We start from the raw sequence: 20,244 nt of genomic DNA on the forward strand, positions 1-20,244 counted from the left end.
GAGAGAGAGAGAGAGAGAAAACAATAATCAAAGAAATCAGTTAAGATCAAAGTAGAGAAGAGAAGACTAAGGCACACAACAGGATACAGTAAGCTGCTCACTGGGGAGGGAGCCTGCAAAGCCTGAGAGTAGAACAGGTAGCTGAGTGGGGGAGGAAGCCAGAAGGCCCAACTGACAAAGTGATTTTAACTTAGTCACAGACTGTGTGAAAATTAAAGGAATATAAATGTTATACAATACTTAATTTCTTAAAATATTTCACTTTTCAATAAATGTTAATACTAAGAAAAAAATTAAGGGCAGGCTTCATTGCCATCATTTTACTGATTTAATATTAAACCTCAAAGACTATTCTTATAACTTGGAAATTTAATTTGGAAAAATCACAAATTTGGATTACTTTGACATTATTTTGAATAAATATAAAAAGATATTTTGTTGTTTTTGTTTTTTATCTTCACTCATAGAAGAAAATGTCTCATACCAAGAAAATGTCTTATGTTGGGAAAAAATTTAGTCTTTGAGATGAAGTTATTTACTACTTAACATCTTTTTTCCCCAAAAAGGCAACCACATTTGACATCTAGGTCAAAAAGGAAAAAATGGAGAATAAGAGCAATTTCTTTGCTTTACCAATTTCTTTGTTCATTTCTTATAGTTACCATGATAAGTAACAACTGTCTAGGAAGGAATTTTGAATATCCAAGCCAATGGAAGACAAACAAATTTCCCCATTGCTGTATGAAATATGATATGTCAAGAGCTTTGTAATGTTTTGAACAACCAATAAAAAAAAAGAAAAAGAAAAAAAAATTCCCATTGCTGAAGTATGAATATGTGTGGTTTCCTATACAAGGTTTGAGACTCTTTGAAAGGGCATCATCTTAATTATAATTCATCATTTAATACTTTGTTTCATGGAGGTAATCTAACTTGATGATATCCATTCTTGTATGCTTCTATGAATTTATTTTTTTTTAAATTTTCTGCCTTTATCTAAACATTATCTAAACATTCTATTTTAGTCTTTTCACTCACTAAATACTGATCTCCAAAGTAAGGAATATCAACATTCAGAGCTGGTGTTGTGGCTCAGAGGTAGAGCACTTGGCTAGCACGTGCAAGGCCCTGGGTTCAATCTTCAGCACCACATAAAAAAATATATAAATAAAATAAAGATATATATATATAAAGATATATATATATAAAGATATATATATATAAAGAATATCAGCATTCAATTACTGAACTCTATCGAACGATTTTCTTCCTCATATGAATCAGTGATTCACTAATTTTCATGCCCTATAATGAAACTGCTCTTTCATGTTACACCTTATTCTAGAATAATAATTACTTATCACAGCTTGGTAATATCAGTGTTAGTAATAATGTATTCAGTGGCCCCAAACTAGCCAGGTATGGAAGGTTCCAAAAACTTAGAGACAAGGAATAAGGATCCAAAATACATAAAAAGAGATTGTAGAGAGATTTTATCACCTGAGAATGGAGGCAAAGGTTAAGGATGTACATGAGTTGATAGGTTTGGAGAGCAAGTTGTTGGGGCAATAAAGTTTGAGATAGCCACCTTCATTTTCAGTGCAGAATGGAAGTTGAGTTACCTGCTATCAAAGAGGTAAGAGGGGCTGGAGGATAGAGAAAATAATTTGGGACAAATTCTAAGGAAAGCAAGAGGAAAAGCTCATCAAACCCAAGTAAAATGAATTTCAGAGGCTCTCAAAGTTCAGTAAGGATGGAAAAAGCAAGACGGAGTGAATATTATATCCTATTTAATTAGTGAATGAATTTTTATTGAGAGACTGTAATATATGTACCATAATCTATGATGGGAATATGAAGGTAAAAAAGACTCTGCCTCTGGTTTGAAAGGTTTACAGTCACAGTTAAAGGATGTCATCCCCACTGGGCTCAGAAATTTGTTTTAAGGATGTCAGAAAGTGAGCTATTGGATTAATATAGAGTTATTAACTACCACTGCTTTTCTGAAGTTCATATGTATCCAGGTTTTCCATTCCTTTGAAAGTTGTAAGTTATAACTCACTAGGATTTTGTGATTTTACTCAAGTTTGAAACTTTGTTGTCAAAGTTGTTCAAAATAGCCTATTATCTTTTCATTTTTAAGTAGCTATAGTTATGTTGACTTCTTCATGAATAACATTAACTTGTGCTTTTCTTTGTTTCTCTGGATCAATTTCCCCAATTAATTTCTCTCATTATTATTATATTTATTATTTTTTATTATAGTTTAAAAGCTATGTATTAATTTTACTTTCTCCTTTTGTAAATTTTTAATTTCAATATAATTTAATTTCATATGGAATTTATAACTTAAATGTGATTATTAATGACAAGCAGGTAATTATTGGTCTTTTCTTCTCCAATTGAATATTTATCCACTCTTGTACAAATGGAGACCAAAGCATCATATTTGATACTTTAAAGCATTGTGTACTAACTAATGAATACATTTTTTATGAGGAAGAAGACTCACTTTTAGTAAACAATAACTATAATGGTATAGTATAATGATGAGTAAATAATTTTGACCTAAATTGTATTTAAATCTATAGAAGTCTGACAATCATTTAGCAGGGTTTAAATAGTACAAATAGATCTCAAAACACTTTTCTATTGAGAAATTAGGTTATGGGTTCAATAAATATAATATAAAATTAATCTTATGAATGAAATCAAGAAATAAGAAAGACATATTTTTCTCCCTAAATTTGCCAAATACAGTAGAAATTAAAAAAAAAAAAAAAATCTCTAAAAAGCCAAGGTCATGCACAATGCTTAATGTGTAATAAATCTTAAAATACAATCAGTGGTGGATTGTCTGCTAATAAAAGCATTATAAATTATAATCACAAATATGGAAAATGGAAAAAATATGCCATCCAAGTGGTCATTTTTTGTTGTTTTTTGTAAATCAGTGCTCTCTCTACTTATTTAAAGTCATTTTCTTTCTTTTTTTATTCAGTAGTAACAAATACCTTATCGCAAAATTAATTTCTCATAACAAGGCTTCATTTCTCAAAGACAGTCCTGCTTAGGACTGATATCAACCTTAATCCTTGCTTTAAAATATAAACATGTGGATTTTGTATTAACCTAAAATTTAGATTATTGTTATTCCTGGTCCTTACCAAATAACACAATTTCAAACCATCTGTTTTTCAATTACTGAAAAACACTGGAAACTTTGGTTATAAAAAAAAGCTGAGGAATAGGCAAACCTCTAGATTCAATTATGATTCTAGCCTCCAAGCAAGCAGAAGCTACAGAAAGCCATCACTAGAATGCATTTGATCATTACTTTCTGTGAAATCACCTTTATTTAACTTTATACTTTGGGAGAAAATTCTTATTGCTTTCCAATTCTCTTTCTGTATCTCTTCACAGAATTCACACAAATCATATTTGGACTCATAAATCCAGTTGAGTATTAAAAAAGTTTTGATTCCAAAGTATGGAACTAGTTCTTCAGCCTAGTTTCATCCAACTAAAATCCTTCATTCTCAAAGTTAGCCTCCCTATAATCAATAATTATATAAACACCCCGCTGCCCTAAATTGGTAGTTCTGGATTCTATTTCACACCCTCTCTCCACATGATTCTCACGTGGGGATCAATACATCAGAGAAAGCATACACAAGATGAAACATATAACTATGGAAATCCAAAGTACTAAGAAACTTAAATTAATATTGACCCAAACATTAGGATGTGCACCCACATGATCTCTTCTCCAGATTGTTCATACTCTGCTTTAGAAATTGTATTGAATACTTCCTATATGCCAGACAATGAACCAGTAACTAATGATAAGGTTTAGTCCCTATTCCCCTAGAGCTTACCATGTAACTAACAGATCCTTATTAAACAAGAAAATACGAATGGGTTGAGAATTATAGAAAGAAAACTAAGCTCTTTCAGGATTCAGGTCTTCATTAGAGTAATACCAGTAGTATATTCATTTTTTGTACTATTCATATTATTTAAGAAGGAAGTAACTGAAATAACTCAGTGACAAACTGAATTCTTAAAAATAGAGCCAAAAAAATAGAAACACACACACACACACGCACACGTAAACTGCGGGGAGAGAAATGTTAAATGACTCTTAGTACTATACAGGATTTTAATTTTTCATTTAAACCTTGCACCTAAACATCACATCTCTGGAGAAAACATCCCAAGGCCATTTGATTATACTCCCAGTAAAATCCAAATTACTCATTCTGGCCTCAGAACTCCATATATTTGGCCTGTCCACCTCTAAAGCTTCATTTTTTCCCACTTTTCCTGATATGATTGAGTTCCTATTTCCATCTAGTATATCCCTGGCCATTTCAGTTACACGTATCAATGAATTCGCTTTTTCTTAAGCCAATTTAGGATGTGTCCAGTAATCAAAACTAAAAAGAAACCTGACTGCTATTAATATTGCTCTATTCTCATTCTTTTAATATTTTTTCAAATGTCTTAACCCCAAGTTTTTCCACTATCCTTATCCCTCTTCCCCTAACAAGCTCTGCCTTCTCCATATCCAACTGCAGTAACAAGTAATACAACTGGTTTGACATTTGAAACAGTATAACTTTCATTCTCTCATAATAGTAGCGTCCATTACCCAATGCTGACCAATAACAAACCAGTGATTCTTTTATAGAAATATCACTTATAAGTTGATACAATAAGTTTAGTCTTGTTGCAATTCTGTCTTTACCAAATTAAGACTTCCTTAATCCTATAAGTATACTGCCAATTTTCTAGAACAAATGCCAATTATAATATTTATTCCAAATGCTATGGAAAAAGCAGGATTTAGGGGTAAGACAGACCTGGGTATGATTTCTGACTGTCAACTTCAGTTCTGTAACATTAGTAAATCCTTAATCTCACTAAGATTCAGTTTCTAGAACTGTAAAATGGGGGTAATATGGAGAAAATACCTTCCATTTATGGTATTTCTGCAAATATAACTAAGAAAATATATGTTAAAAATATTTGTTTTTTATTTTGTTTTAATTAGTTATGCATGAAGATAGAATGCACTTTGATGTATCATGTATAAATGGAGTATAAACTTCTCATTCTTTTGGTTGTACATGATGTAGAATTACACAGGTTTTGTCATCATATGCACATAGGGTAATAATGTCAGATTCATTAAACTATCTTGAAACACTTGTTTTAAAATGGTAACTACTGTACTGGATTGAGTACTTTTCTTCAGCCCTCTGGGACATTTTGTTCCCCAAGGCTGGAATGCAAAGAAATCACTATCTAGTCCAGTTTTGTGCATTTTACAAGTATGATAAACAAACTCCCTAAATTAAGAGATTAAAAACTCAAGATTCAGACATGTAAAATAAATGACTAACAAATTTATATTTACACAGGAAGTACTAGGAGCTATGATAAAACAGAGCAAATGCTCCACCTAAAAGGGCAGCCACTATTCAACTCCAGGTGATCTTCACTGTGGTAAATACTGTACAAGTATTCCAATATTTATAAGAAACAAAGGAACCTGGAGTTTTACTAGATATGCACTGGTTTTTAACTGCTGACAATTAGAATTTGTGAGCTATTTGTAAGTCCAGTGTAGCATGGGTGGCCCATGGATAGTCTGTTTGTGACCTTGGCACCCAAGCTTCAGAGTGATTCATAGAAATGACTAGCAGGATAGAGCTGAGACACAGCTTTCATCATCCCCCTGGAAATCTCACATTTAGCTTTACAAAGCACTCTTGTACTCAGAGACTCCATCTACCTAGGTTTTGTTTCTCCCACTCTCCCAAGCCTAGCCCATATTCTGTTCCATAATCAGCCTCCTAAAAGTTACCCTGCCTTCAATCCTTCACAGGCTGCCTCCAGAGACCCTCTCTAACTCATTAACTGATCTTTACCACCTTTATTCCACAATGGGAGGTCAATTCAGGAAATCTAAAATGGGCCCTTCCCATTCCTATTACTAAATTCTCTACCCATTAGGTGATTTTTAATAGGGTGATAATCTTTAGAAACTAGAAGAAGCAGAACCAGGAATACTTTAAAAGCATACAAAAGGTCCTGTACAATGGTAAGTTTTTATATTATGAAGGAAATTATTTGATCAGTGACATTTAATAAAGAGTTGCATCTGAATAATTTTTACTTCCAAATCTATTTCTCAGCAAGTTCTTTTTAGTTATTTCACATAGGCATATTTTATCTTTAATAAGTCTAAATCATGTTGAGGTTCTAATATTTTGCATCTCCACAGGGAGGTTAGCAAACATTTGTCAAACTGACTGAGTCAAATTTTTTCTCTCATACTTATTATTAAGAAAAATTAGAAACATTTTAAAGTCAAGATTCATATATAGCTAGAGTTTTTAGCATCACTTTCATTCCACAATATTTTAGCAATATTTTTTGGGACATTCACGTGGAAGTTTTGGAAAAAACTGTTAAATTTTATTGACACTTATTAAAGCAAATCTGTTAAACAAATCTACCATGAATTAAAAAATATAGTAAGTGAATAAGTTTTATATTAGTTTACTAGAACACTATGCCTCAATTTAAAATATAAGAGAATAAATTTATAGTACTCTAATAAATACACATTTATTAAATGGTGGTTGCCCTCAGAATGCAAGGACTGTGCATCATTTGAAAACATAATTTATTGACATCACTGAGGAAAAATACTGCTTTACCATCTTGATAGATGAACAAAGTTATTTCAAAAGCAAACTTTAGAAGGCAAAATCATTCTTAAATGTAATGGATTAAAACCAATTCTGAACACATCATCTATAAACCAAATGTGACTCATACAGTAGTGGAAATAAATTACACATGAACCCTCATGAGCTATTCTGTACAGAAATATTCATGACAAAGAGAGTAGTCACCCAGTATAACAAATATAATACACAGCCTTTATTTTGAAAACACACTTTAAAAAACACCCAGAAGAGTATACTTAGAAGAATTTGTAATTATTAGAACGACTGAACTACTATAAATGAGAACTAAAACAGAAATAGGGACCCTTGAAACAGGGGTCCTGCCATTTATGACATCCACTATTTATTCATATTTTCAGAAAACACACAGATAATTGAGCAGTGAAGTCAAGATTTAATCCCACCTCACTGACTCAAATCCATGTTCATTATATCAATACCTGCTTCATATCTTCTCAATAAAATTGATTATGGCAAGAGCCCAAAAAGAGTATTAGTAATCACTAATGAGAGAATCTAGAATTATGACTATTCACTTAGCAATATTGGCTAAAGCTGCCAAAAAGTATTTTAGTAAGAAGATGTTGGAAACTTAAAAATACTTAAAAATATATACTTCATTATAATTTATATATGTTTCAGTGTATGCTAGATGATATTCTTAAATATGTCTCCTTTTGTGTTTTTTCTTTATGTGATCAATTCCACTGTAGAATTCATTATTTGAATTCTAAAGTGGAATTATGGCAGAAATGACAAAAAAGTCAATATTGAGTCTCTAACTCTTAAAACATACTCTTCATTCATCATCCATTCAACAATAATTCAATTTACGTTAGTTATTTAATTCTAGTTTTATGTCCTAAATATCACAATGAACAGTAGAACTTGAAGTATACAGGTATGTGTGTTTGTGTATAAACAAACCCAAGTTTTGTTGAGAGATAAGTGTTTCTGACATTCCACTTGCACAACTCTAGATGATTTGAAACCCCAGAGTTTTATATTTAAAAAGTAAGGACAATTCTATCAGTTAAGTCAAAGAAAACACCTTTTACTACAAAGAAAGAAGCAGAAAAGAGCAAACTAGTCAGACTAGAGTATCCTGGGATCTTAGGGTGAGGGTAGAATGATAAAAATACCCAAATAGGTTTGGGAGGGAAATATAAAGAGAGTCCTGCTTCTTGTTAGCAGTGAAAGAAAAAATGCAAACCCTTAAGAAAGCTCTGTTCAGTATGGCACTCTCCAGCAAGACCTAAGAGTTCCTCCAGCAGATGACTGAGAATGGGAGAAGGATGTAGAAGTAATTTTCCTAAACCCTACACACTGCTGACTGGGACAGAGGACACAGTGGAACATATCTAGCTACCTGACTGTCAAAGCATACTTTCCAGAAGAATCAGGGGACTAAGACAAGCATTGAGGCTGAACCAAGTTAAAAAGGAAAATAAAAACCTTAAAACTAGAAACTATGACTACAAGTCAGTACTGGAATAATTCCCAAGATTGCCAAGTTAGATGAATTACAACTTCACAAACCTGGAATTCCCTCACTCCCTTTCACTGGGCTTCTGTTGCACCTAAAATCTATCTTGAGAAGAGAGACTAAGAATAGATACCTCTGAAAGATGAGATAAAAAGTACAAGCGGGAGCGAGACTTTGAATTGACTTGAACAAACACCCCAAGAGAGATTGAACCAAGCCCAGAGGGAGAAAGAGAAAAGAATGAGTTATCTCAAATAAGGACCTTTACCATCCCCCATCATTATGGCAAAAACAAACAAAAAACAACACACACACACACACACACAGGGAACATGCTACAGAAAATAAAAAGTTATGTTTTATATGACATTTAAATTGCAGCATATAAAATTCCAGCCTGGCTATATTCTTAAGTAATATAATAAGTGCTATTAATTATTTTCAATAAGTCTGGCTACTATGCATTTCAGAATTCAAAACAAGTAGAATCTTTGCAAAGTTCCTAGAGTAGGTGGCTTCCATAGACCATAACAGGTCACACCCAGAAAAGAGAAGAAACAGGTAAACAGCATCCTTTAGAATATGGTCTCCAGCCACGTATGTGCTACACATTATGCCAAGAATAGCTGAGGCTCTGGGAAGAGAAACCTGGTCACTACAGAGGACCAAGGTTCTCACAATGTGGGACTGAAAACCAAAGGCAGAAAAATTTTGTGATAATATAAGAGAAAAAGGTTAATTATTCTCACCTTTCATCAACTCATTTTGCTTAAATTTTTTTCTAACTTAGTAAATGACATAAATGTCTAGGATTCACCACCATTGATTCCCCCCCCTCTCTCTCTCTCTCTCTCTCTCTCTCTCTCTCTCTCTCTCTCTCTCTCTTTCTTTTAATCTCTACAGCCAATGTATCACCAAGTCATATCAGCTTGTCTTCCACAGCTAAGAGATGCCCACTCTCTCTTCTACTCTGTTATTGTCTCTTGACAATACTACTAAAATATCTTCCTACCTCGGACCCTGCTAACAACTTCGCCCCCTACAATTCATTTTCTGTAAAAATCCTCAGAGTCCTTGAAATGCTCCATAACTCCCATTTTATTTAAAATTAGGACCAAATTCCCATCATGCTTAGTTCTTAAATTTTTTCTTCCTTCTTCCCTCTATATTACTCTTCAAAGGTGCCCAAATCCCCAGCAACAGTGGCCTCTCTGGTCTTCAAAATGACAAGCTACATTTCCCCACAGAGCAAAGATAGCTGATATTTATTCTCTATCTCTGGAAAGCTCCCTTCTGCAGATCATCACATGTAAGAAGCTCCTTCTTGTGATTCAGATCACACTTCAATGCCACCTTTTCAACAAGGTCTTCTGGGAACATTCTATCAAAAGCAATCCTCTTTTCCATGAGATCCATTCATTTCTGTTTATGGGTATATAATCAAGTTATCTCTTCAGAATCCAAGTTCCTTGGAGGAGTGGGTCTTGTGTGTGTCTTGTTCATATGCATTTAAGTATTCTAACAATATTGCCAAATGAACGAAGGAGTAGGTTAATGTGGGGAGGGGGGTTAAATTCTTCCCACTGCTTCCTTTTCACTAACATCTTTTATGATACTCCCAATTTTGCCATAACTAGACAAAATGACTAAGAATCAGGCAATAAAAAACACAAGGATATGTATCTCTAAAGAACAGTAAGAAAAAGGCTTAAAAGGGGAATAAGAAGAGAAAAATCTTAATGTATGAAAGAAAAATAGACTTTAAAATATTGTAGCCCCTCATTCAAGGTTGGGCCTTCTAAATCAGAAATATAAAAGAAAGGAAATGTCTATGTTTTATAAAGTATTTCATTTTCTGAGTAGAAATATTTAAAATTCATTAGGAAATGTGTTACATAACTGGTGAGTCCTCCTAAGAGGACTTACATTAGATCAAAGGGAAGATTTTAATCTGCTGAGTTTTCATGAAGCAAGACAACCATCACAAGACATACTGTCTTTTCACAAATGAAAGATAAATAAGCAATCAGCACATAAGGGATGAGAAAAAATAAACATGCTTAGTACCTCTCAATGGAAAACTGACCTTAACAGATTTCTGAAAAAATACTTTCTTAAGTTAAATTTTAATTGATTTTTTTCCTTAAAGAAACTGAAAAAGACAGTGGCATGAAGTTCATGTAAAACTTTAGAAGAGTTTAAAATTATATGCTTGTAATCATACAAATTGGTCTATCAGACTTTTAAGAGTATAATTAGTATAATTGTCCATAACATTATTGCTTTTTTTAAAACTGCAAAAATTATATTATTTGTGCTTAGACCACTACATAATATGAGGAAAACTTACTTCTTAATAAAAGCAAATTAACTAACCTATTAATAATCAGGTTCCTAATGCAGCATCACATTCTGAAATAAAAAACTACATTCCTATCATGTTACAGATTAATATTTGTTCTCAGAACTATTTCCAAAAAAAAAAAAAAAATCTTACCAGACATAAACTGTGTAATAGAGGATAATACCATTTGGCTCCAGAGGTGGTTTCCACGACAACTTCACTGTGACACCAGACAACTGTTTTACAGAGAAATCTTGAGGGGGAGAATCAGGAGCTGAAAAGTGGGTACATAGAATAATGCATTTCTTTAAATATATATAAGAAAAGGTTAAGATGGAAATAGTGTTTTTTAGAAAAACTTTCTGGTAAATGAATCATGTTCAGAGCTTTTTTTCACAGGAACAACAATCTGTTTACTTTCAAATGAGATGATAAAAGAAGATTTTGCATGGTGGTGTCAGAACATCTGTTTCTGTGATTCAATGGAAAAAAATATTTCATGAGAAAATAGAAAAAGGGATATTTCACAGTGACTCACCTACTATTCAAGTACATCATGGTAAATGAGCATCCTCTAATACAAATGAAAACTTTATTGGGGTGAATAAATATAATGTACAGCCAAAAGCTCTCCAGACAATAAAGAATCTTGGGGGCAAAATCACACATCCAAGAAATGGAAAAGGAATAAGCATTACATTGGGAAGACAGTTAAAATGACTGACCTCATTAAAGAAAACTATATTTCTCAATTTCAGTTGTGCCATTAAACTGTAAAGTCATATCAAATGTATTCACTGAGTCTTCAAAATTGAATAGTTTTCAAAAGAAACACCAATGTAGCACAAAAACAAGAAAAAAATAGAATCTACTTGTAATTCTGCTATAACAATATAAGAACACAAAAAATTAGCTATTTGACATGGAATAAGTGGTATAAACAATTACTGCAACCTGGTAAGACAATTTTTTATTTCCACTTGGACAAAACATTTAGAGAGCAATTCTCATCTGCTGTATTACTGTATAATAATGTCTTAAAATTGAAAATACAACTTTTTTGCATATAAAATAGTATAACTCACCAAAATTTGGTTCACTGTTACAGTTATGAATGAAAAGTTAACTCATAGGTAGCTAATACAGATTTTGAGAATATGTTCAGACCTCTTAACTGTGTTAATTAATATATAGTTCATGGATAGATCACTCTTTTCAATAAAAAAAGCCATTCTCTACCCTGATCTTCATTAATCATATGACTTGGCCAAGAACTTAGATGGATGTTTACCTCACAAGTCTACACTTTTAACAGCCTGTGTAATTCAGATACATAACACAAGTTGGAGTCTTGACTTGACTGGTAAAAGCTCTGACTACACAAAATGTATGTCTAGTATGGCCTGATTCCTTCATATAAAATCTCAAATTCTCACCATTAGGACTATTTGACTATATTATAGATAAAAGAGTGAGTACTATTTCCAGAAGGGCATTGTTAAAATTATTTTGTACATGTTATCATAGATCATATCTAAGAAAGAGAGCTAACCTTCACCCTTACTCTTCCATCATTGACATACTGGGAAGGATTTATTTATAAAGTTAATTTGGACTTTGAGAGCAAGGAGAATCTATAAATGAAAGAAATGAAAATTCAGACAGACAGCTTTGATGGAGAGTAAGTACAGTAAATACAGACAATGACAAGGGACAACTAACTCATAAGAGCACTGCACTTAGAAACTGGGGCAGCCCAGTGCAAAGTACCAGGACACTTTGGTGAAATACTTTGGCGAAGGTTAAAGAGGAAAGGAACTTGCAAAAGAAGCAAAGGGTCCCCAAGTCTTTGTTATTTTGAATAGAGTAACAGGAATGCAGAAAAAAAAAGCTTTCATCCTTTCTGAAGTGTTTAATGTACATTCCTCCCTTATGAGTGATGCTAGGGAGATGTTCAACATCGACAGGGTACAGGCTAGCTAGAAGGTAGGAATCTTGAAAGAAAGAAAGAAGGAGAAAAAACTCCATAAACACTTAAGAGGCATCCAGATCCACCCCTCATGGCAACAGGAATTCCTTTTATCAAAAAAAAAAAAAAGCTAATTGTCTCAAAATATACAGTGTATAAAATATAAAATCCAAATCCTAATACCAACTATAGCCCTCAAAAGTCATTTTCTTAACATGATACAAATCTAATCACCTTGTGAGATGCCAACATAAAGTGGTCTCAGTGGAAAAGCTGATTTTATTCAGGTTAGGAAAGAGTATATGTAAATATTCAATGTGAAGACTATTAACATTCAGGGCCAATTATGTTGAGAAACTTGGAAAACAGCCTGAATTCATTATAAAGCTAATTCTAATGCCATTTTAAAAATGCTGAAAGTTGTCATATACAGAATCTTCTCTAAAACTTATATAAATGCATGTTTTTATAAATGTGAAAGTGGAAAGACACAGTGGTAGCATACATCGTTTAATGTTCAAGTCATTCAAACCAAATATTTAGCTCTAAAAGTTCCCATGGAAAACATATTGTGTGAAGAGTAAAAATTTGCTCTCAAAATGTAGGCCCTCTGTTCACCTCACAGATAGTTTCTTTTGCTGAGAAGAAACTTTTTAATTTGAGTCCATCCCATTTATTGATTCTTGGTTTTAATTATTGCACTATAGGAGTCTTATTAAGGAAGTTGGGGCCTAATCCCCATGAAGATTAGGGCCTACTTTTTCTTCTAAGAGATGGAGAGTCTCTGGCTTAATTCCTAGGTCCTTGATCCACTTTGACAGGGGTTTGATTTCATTGTGTTGCATATGGATTTCCAGTTTTACCAAGACCATTTGTTGAAGAGGTTATCTTTTCTCCAATGCAGTTGGAGAAAATAATGCTAAGTGAAGTTAGCCAATCCCCAAAAAACAAATGGTGAATGTTTTCTTTGATATAAGGTGACTGACTCATAGTGGGGTAGGAGGAAGGAGCATGAGACGAATAGATAAATTCTAGATAGGGCAGAGGGGTGGGAGGGGAAGGGAGGGGGCAGGGGGTTAGCAATGATGATGGAATGTGATGGACATCATTATCCAAAGTACGTGAATGAAGACATGAATTGGTGTGAACATACTTTATATACAAACCAAGACATGAAAAATTATATTCTATATGTGTAATAAGAATTATGATGCATTCTTCTGTCATATATTTAAAAATTAAAAGCAATTTTAAAAAAGAAAAACATATTGGGCTTTTTCAGAATACTGATGACTTCAAAATTTTAAAAAGCATTTTATATCTGAATTTATTTAATGTAAATCTTACTTAACTAGCTTCACATATACCATAACAATGCAATCTTTATATAATCATGTTATGGGACATACTGATAGGCGAGGCTAGGGGGATATTTACATTAGGATTCATTTTATATATGTGTTTCTTGAAATGTTATGGAATCAAAGATTATCAGTATGCACTTTTATATTTACCATCTTCCTCAGTCAATATGCCTATGGGTGCACTCCGAACTCCTTCACCTTTGAGTGTACTAGCAGACATCTCAATTACATATTGGGTATATTTTTTCAGTCCTAAAGAGAAATAAAATGAATAAGTTTGACACTTAGAAATATCCTTTAAGAATGTGAGAGAGTCAGACTATGAAATGGTTCTCAATTCCACAATTTCCCCCAAGTAAAAACGGAATAAAATGTAATTATATAGTAGTAGTAATTCCTATTATGAGAGAAAAAATACAGGATAATGTAGAAAAGGATTAATATAGAAAATTCTTTCATATAACATGAAATAAACTCCTGGCATATTGTACCAAAAAGAATTTTCATACCCTGTGTAGAAATAATTACACTAAAACCATTTATAATGTAAAATTCAGTTAATATTTTGAGGCCACACTGTCAATATAAATGTAAATATTCAGCATTTGATTTGTTCTTTTACCTTTAATGTTCTGGGTCAAAGAGGTTGTATTTATACTTTTTTCCTCATTTCCATTACTCCTCTTGAGATAAATTGTATATTTTTTTATAATTCCATTGGGACTATGTGGGGGAAGGAATGATATCTCAATTTCTCCAGAAGAAATATTTTTGTAAGTAATATTTTCTGGTGCACTACTGGGCACTGGATAAAATAAAACACATAATGGCATAAAACAATTTCATCCTAAAAATCTTTTCTGCTAAAATTCTCTAGAATATTTATATACAAAATTAACCAGAGTGTGATTATCATATATATCCTGAATGGATCAAGGTGTATAAAAATTGGACCTTGCACAAGTGTACAGGAAAACAATTTCAAAGGAAAATGCATACAATGATTCTGCAGAATAACACAGGATTATACATTTATTAAGAGATTTAATACTGTAATAGCTGTTTTGAATTGCTGAACATGCAAATGTTAGAAAGAGAACAGGAAAGCACTTAAAAATTGATTTTGTTCTTCATTAGTAATACTTTTTTAAATTAGCTTAACAGGTTGGTTTCAGACCATAGCCAATTCTCTGACAAGACAAGGAACATCTCCTAGATCTGATGCTGCAGAGTATAACCTAGCAGCAAAATTGTCTCCTAAGAATAGAGGGCATCAGTAAATAAAATATTAGTTTTCTGCATTTAATAATGTTCCTATTATATCAAATATAATGTTCATAAAATGACTCTCTGTGCATATTCAATTATAAAAACTATATATGTGATTCTAATTCTGGCAAAATATGGGAAAAGATACTCTACACTCATATCTTATTAAAAATAAAAATAAAACTCTGTATAACATTAAAACAAATTTTCTTTAAGAAATTGCAGAGTTGACAAAAAAGAAATTAGTGGTGGCCAAAGAAGAAACAAAAAATTAAAACAGAAAACACATAAAGATAATGAAAACAGGAATCCAGAGAAGGAAGCTGTACTAACCAACCTTGCCTTATAAGTGCCCATTATCCTGACAGTACTGCATTTTCCTTATTAACATTTGTGTAGACTTCCACAGAAAGAATATAAAGCCTTGGGGACGTTGAAAGAGAAGGAATATCCCTGCATAAAGAGCTGGAACCCCCCCAAAATGCAACTTCAACAAGAACCAATATATTGGAGAACTCCAGGGGACACAATGAATATCTCTGTGGAAGCCACAGAGTTCAAGTAAGTGGGATCCCCAGGACCAGCAATGGGGTGCCCTCATTCTCAGTGGCTGGTAGAAATAAATCCTAATGAACAGAGGAAAGAACACACGTAGAAGAGAGAATAGAAACATTTTTCTTCTGACATTTCTGAGTGAAAAGGCAGAAAAGAAAGAAAAAATGTGCTGTTTTGGAATTACAAGCCTATCCCCAAGAGCATATATGGCTTAAATCCATGATACTTGTATATAACCTAAAGAAATCTCTATTTCAGAATTTAGATTAAAATGAAACTGTGCCCTTACTCCTCAGCAACTATATGAAATAAATATAAATCCTCCCTGGAAGAACTCACTTCAATTCAAACCACATAAATTACTCACAGATAAAGTGGAAATATGAGCTCACTAAAAAAAATCACCAAATACAAAAACAAAAATCACTAATAACACCAACAGTAAAAGTCAGCAAAGAAGAAGGAAAAAATAACACACATACACACACACACACACACACACACAGTAATTATCTAAAGGCTTCAGATATGAAAATTATTAAATGTTCAGTATATTTCAAAAAATTAAATGTTTTTAAAATATCAGCAAATTACTCTATAAATAACAATAAATAATATAGATAAGTATGGAATGGATCCAAATACATTTTCTAAAACAGAAGAACAAAATAACTGAAATTAAAAAGAGAAGATTAAATAGATGAAGAGAATTCATTTAAATGATAGTAGTTTCAAAGAAATTAGCAAGAGGGTAGCTCAAATAGGAAAGACAGTGGAATGAATCTGACATAATTTCTGTATGTACATATATGACTGTTACCAGAGTGAATCTCCACATCATCTACATCCACAAGACTGGGCTCCTAATTAGAATAAGACATACTTCATGTTTATATAAATATATTAAAATATACTCTGTTATGTATACCTAAAAAGAAGAGATAAAGCAAACCAATTCATACAATAGTACAAATATGTAACAGCAAATCCCATTACTATGTATAACAATAACACACCAATAAAAATGTGGAAAATAGATAATGCAAAAGAACTCAGAGTGACACCAGCAAAGTTATTACCAGTTGATGTGAAGTCCTATATGAGAACAGAGTATGTTCACTGGGTATTTGTTTTATAATCATAGAAAAAGTTTAAATGTATACTTATATAAAGCATGCAAAGTGGGATTTATCAACTGTCACAGAAAATTATAATTTAAAACATTTACATTACTTTCAGTAAAATCATTCATCAGCAATTAAAAAAAGAGTGCGGCTCAAAGAAAAAATTGGGGAAAAGTATAGAATGGTAGTTAAGAAATATAAATGATCTGCTGAAGGGGTCCAAAATAATAGAATGAAGTAAAGAAATATCTGAAGGGATAATGGCTGAGACTTTTCAAAAATTTTGAAAGATGTCAGAGTTCAGAAGAAGAAATCTCAATAAATCAATAGAAAGAAATTTGCTTTTAAAAAATCATGTTTTAACACATTGTGAAAATATAGAAGATCAAAGAAGAGAAGATCTTAAAGGCACCAGAAAGAAGACAAATCAATTAAGGAATGACAGACTGACAAGAACTGAAGAACTACTAGAATTCTATACACAGAAAAATAACCAAGGGTTAAACAAAAATGTATTCAAATAAGCAATAACTGAGAGAAAATACTATTAACACCTCCAATAAAAGAAATGATAAACAATATAGTTTAGGTAGGTACTTACTTATTTATAATGCATACTGGATACTGAATTCAGAGACACTCTACCACTGAGCTACATCCCCAGCCCTATTCATTTATTTATCTATTTGTTTATTCACAGAGTCTTGCTAAATTGCCCAGGTTAACCTCAAACTTGAGACCCTCCTGCCTCAGTCTCTTCGGTAGAGTAGCTGGGATTACATCAGGCATCATCACATCTGGCTAGGTACATTTTTTAAAAAAAATATTTGCCCAAGATGAAAGACCACAATTACGAAGATTATGGCTTAAAAATTGCCTGTATAGAACAATAACAATAATGACTATTTAGGGGAGGGATTAAACAGTATAAAATAAGTACGTAAGCATTATTGCCATTTTAGAGTCCTGTTATTAAGATTCTTTTATTTCAAAAAAAAGAAATTTAGCCATTTATTATTAGTATTTTAAATACAATGGGTATAAAAATTATTACTTATAAATGTGGTTAGAGTAACAAAACTTAGAAACCTTGAAAGCATAGACAACATGTCCCCTCAATTATTGTAGGGTATATAGTATCAGTTATAGGGTATGTGACATCGAAGGCAGATTTAATAGAAAAAACTGACATAAGAATGTCAAGACTTTGGGAAATTATTATTCAATGCATAGTTAGACATAACAACATATATCAATATAATCTTACTCCCCTTCTCAACATCCTAAATCTCCACTGTCATTTCAAGCCAATCCACCATACTGAGAAAAATCCTCAAAACCCACTGTGAATGCTTTCATTATCTTCTGGCTCTAATCAAAACTTTAAACCTGTTGAGTATATAACACTTGAGCTCTCTCAGGTACCAGACTTGTTCTTATAATCCCTCTAACCATAAGGTCCAGGAGTTGGGTAGTCACATATATTACTCTTCTTTTCCATATGCAGATTTTTTTCTCCTTCTTTCTTACTAAAGAATCATAGATCCTTTGCAGACAAATTTCATCAAGCATTGTTGAGACACCTTCCTAACTGACCTCACTTAAATCACTTACATCACTTTCCTAAAACAATCATCTGGCACCATTTCCCCCAAAGCTTAAAGATGTTGTCACCTTGGTAACTTATTTTCTCTCTACCAGTCTTAGAGATGTCAGTGTCCATGCAAATAATATGCCCAGTTCTCTGGACTCCATGTTCCTTGGTCTTCCTAATGCCAGTGCTCTTCCTCCACACCCTAACCACTTCACCACACCCTAACCACTGGCTTTCATGGAAATACCTGAAACCTGGCCATTACCATTGGCTCTCAGTTCTCTTCTCTTGGGTACCACCTCCTGGATCAAAGCTTACTGACTCTTGAATTCCACATCCACAAATTCTTTGACCCTTTTTCACTGCCCATCACCTTCCTTAGGTAGATCCCAGAGTCACTCTAATCATTCCCTAGCAATTTCCACTGACTCCTTCCATTTGTATGTTATTTTCCTGGCAAAACTTCAATTCAGGTGAAATCAAATTCTATACTACTTCTACATCTCCATGGTAGCAGCTGAAAATGGATGCACCAAAAACCCCTCTATTCAGAAAAAACACACTTCAATTTATCCTCTCAAAGGGGTCTTTTGCATTGCCTGGTATACATTTTTTTAATTTTTTTTTAGTTAGTTCAGTCTGCTACTAGGTGTGTTTTCACCACACCCTCTCTCCCTGAGCCTCTCCCTTCCTTATTCTAACCTGATAAATTTGCTTCTCATTTCAATGAAAAATTTTACAAACTCAAAACTAAATTATCTTCCTACCACAAGTTTTCCTTTAGATGCCTATCCTCCTTTCTGCTTTCCAAGGCCACTACTGCATTATATTCCATTCCTCCTGGCTATTGAAAGACTTTACAATGTGAAATTATTCAGATGTATACTCGAACACACATGCATTGTAATGTGCATCATGGTAAAAAAAAATCAATCTCCTTCAATTCCACTCACCCTTCAGTTATTGCTCCTCCCTTCTATCCTTCACTTGATATCAAAACTCAAAAATCTGTCTTTACTCAAATTGCTACACTTTCTTACCTATTGTTCCCTCTTCATCATACTTTAGCGAGGATTGTTTTCCCATTCCTTTCCATGATATCTACGCACATGAAGTCACCGATGACCTCCATCCTGCCATACCACCAATCAAATGCATGCTCTCATTTTTCTTCACTTCTCAACTGCATTTTTTGAAATAAGAAATATATTCCTTCTAACTGAAAAATATGTATTTACTTGGATTCCAAGACATGATCTCCAGAATTTTCTTCTTCTTCACTGGTGACTTTTGCTTAGCCCTTCACTGGCTCTTCCTTGATTTCCCAAAGTCTATGTTATATTGGCCAGGATACAGTTATATGCTACTCATCATCTCTTTATATATTCATCCTCATGTGACTTCATCTTGTCTACTGACTTCAAATACCATAAATATGGTAATGCCTTTAAATTGTGTATTTTTTGAGATTTAAACTTATTTACCCCATTGTCTTTATGACAGGGTACTTGGATATCCCAAATGTGTCTAAAAGGGAACTCTTGAATTTTCTCCAAACTGACCTCTTCCTAGGATTTACCTTCAGTAAATGGCATTACCATTCACCCAGACCAATAATCCAATAACCATGATTTTCCTCGTCATTCCCATATCTAACATACTCAGCAGAAACTTTCCAAAATTGTTCATATCATGTTCCTTTTTCTTAATTCTCCAGTACCTTCTGGTTAAAATTAAACTCCAAACTTCTTGAATGGCTCCCAAGAACCTACAAT

At 32.9% G+C, this 20,244-nt stretch overlaps 1 protein-coding gene across 1 annotated transcript in view; it reads right to left on the bottom strand.

Annotated features, from left to right (window-relative positions):
- Positions 1-20,244, bottom strand: part of Ptprq (protein tyrosine phosphatase receptor type Q) — a 214,322-nt gene that overhangs the window by 155,470 nt on the left and 38,608 nt on the right. Inside the window, exons 15-17 of the mRNA XM_046465089.2 lie at positions 14,550-14,732; positions 14,078-14,179; positions 10,748-10,868 (exon numbers count right to left, since the gene is read on the bottom strand). Coding sequence (XP_046321045.1) covers positions 10,748-10,868; positions 14,078-14,179; positions 14,550-14,732 — 406 coding nt within the window. The remainder of the gene's footprint in view (positions 1-10,747; positions 10,869-14,077; positions 14,180-14,549; positions 14,733-20,244) is intronic.

Source organism: Marmota monax, unplaced genomic scaffold, assembly GCF_021218885.2.
Source record: "Marmota monax isolate L192 unplaced genomic scaffold, Marmota_monax_Labrador192_F-V1.1 WCK01_AAM20220418_F8-fsc00146, whole genome shotgun sequence".
In the NCBI taxonomy this organism is placed as follows: Eukaryota; Metazoa; Chordata; class Mammalia; order Rodentia; family Sciuridae; genus Marmota; species Marmota monax.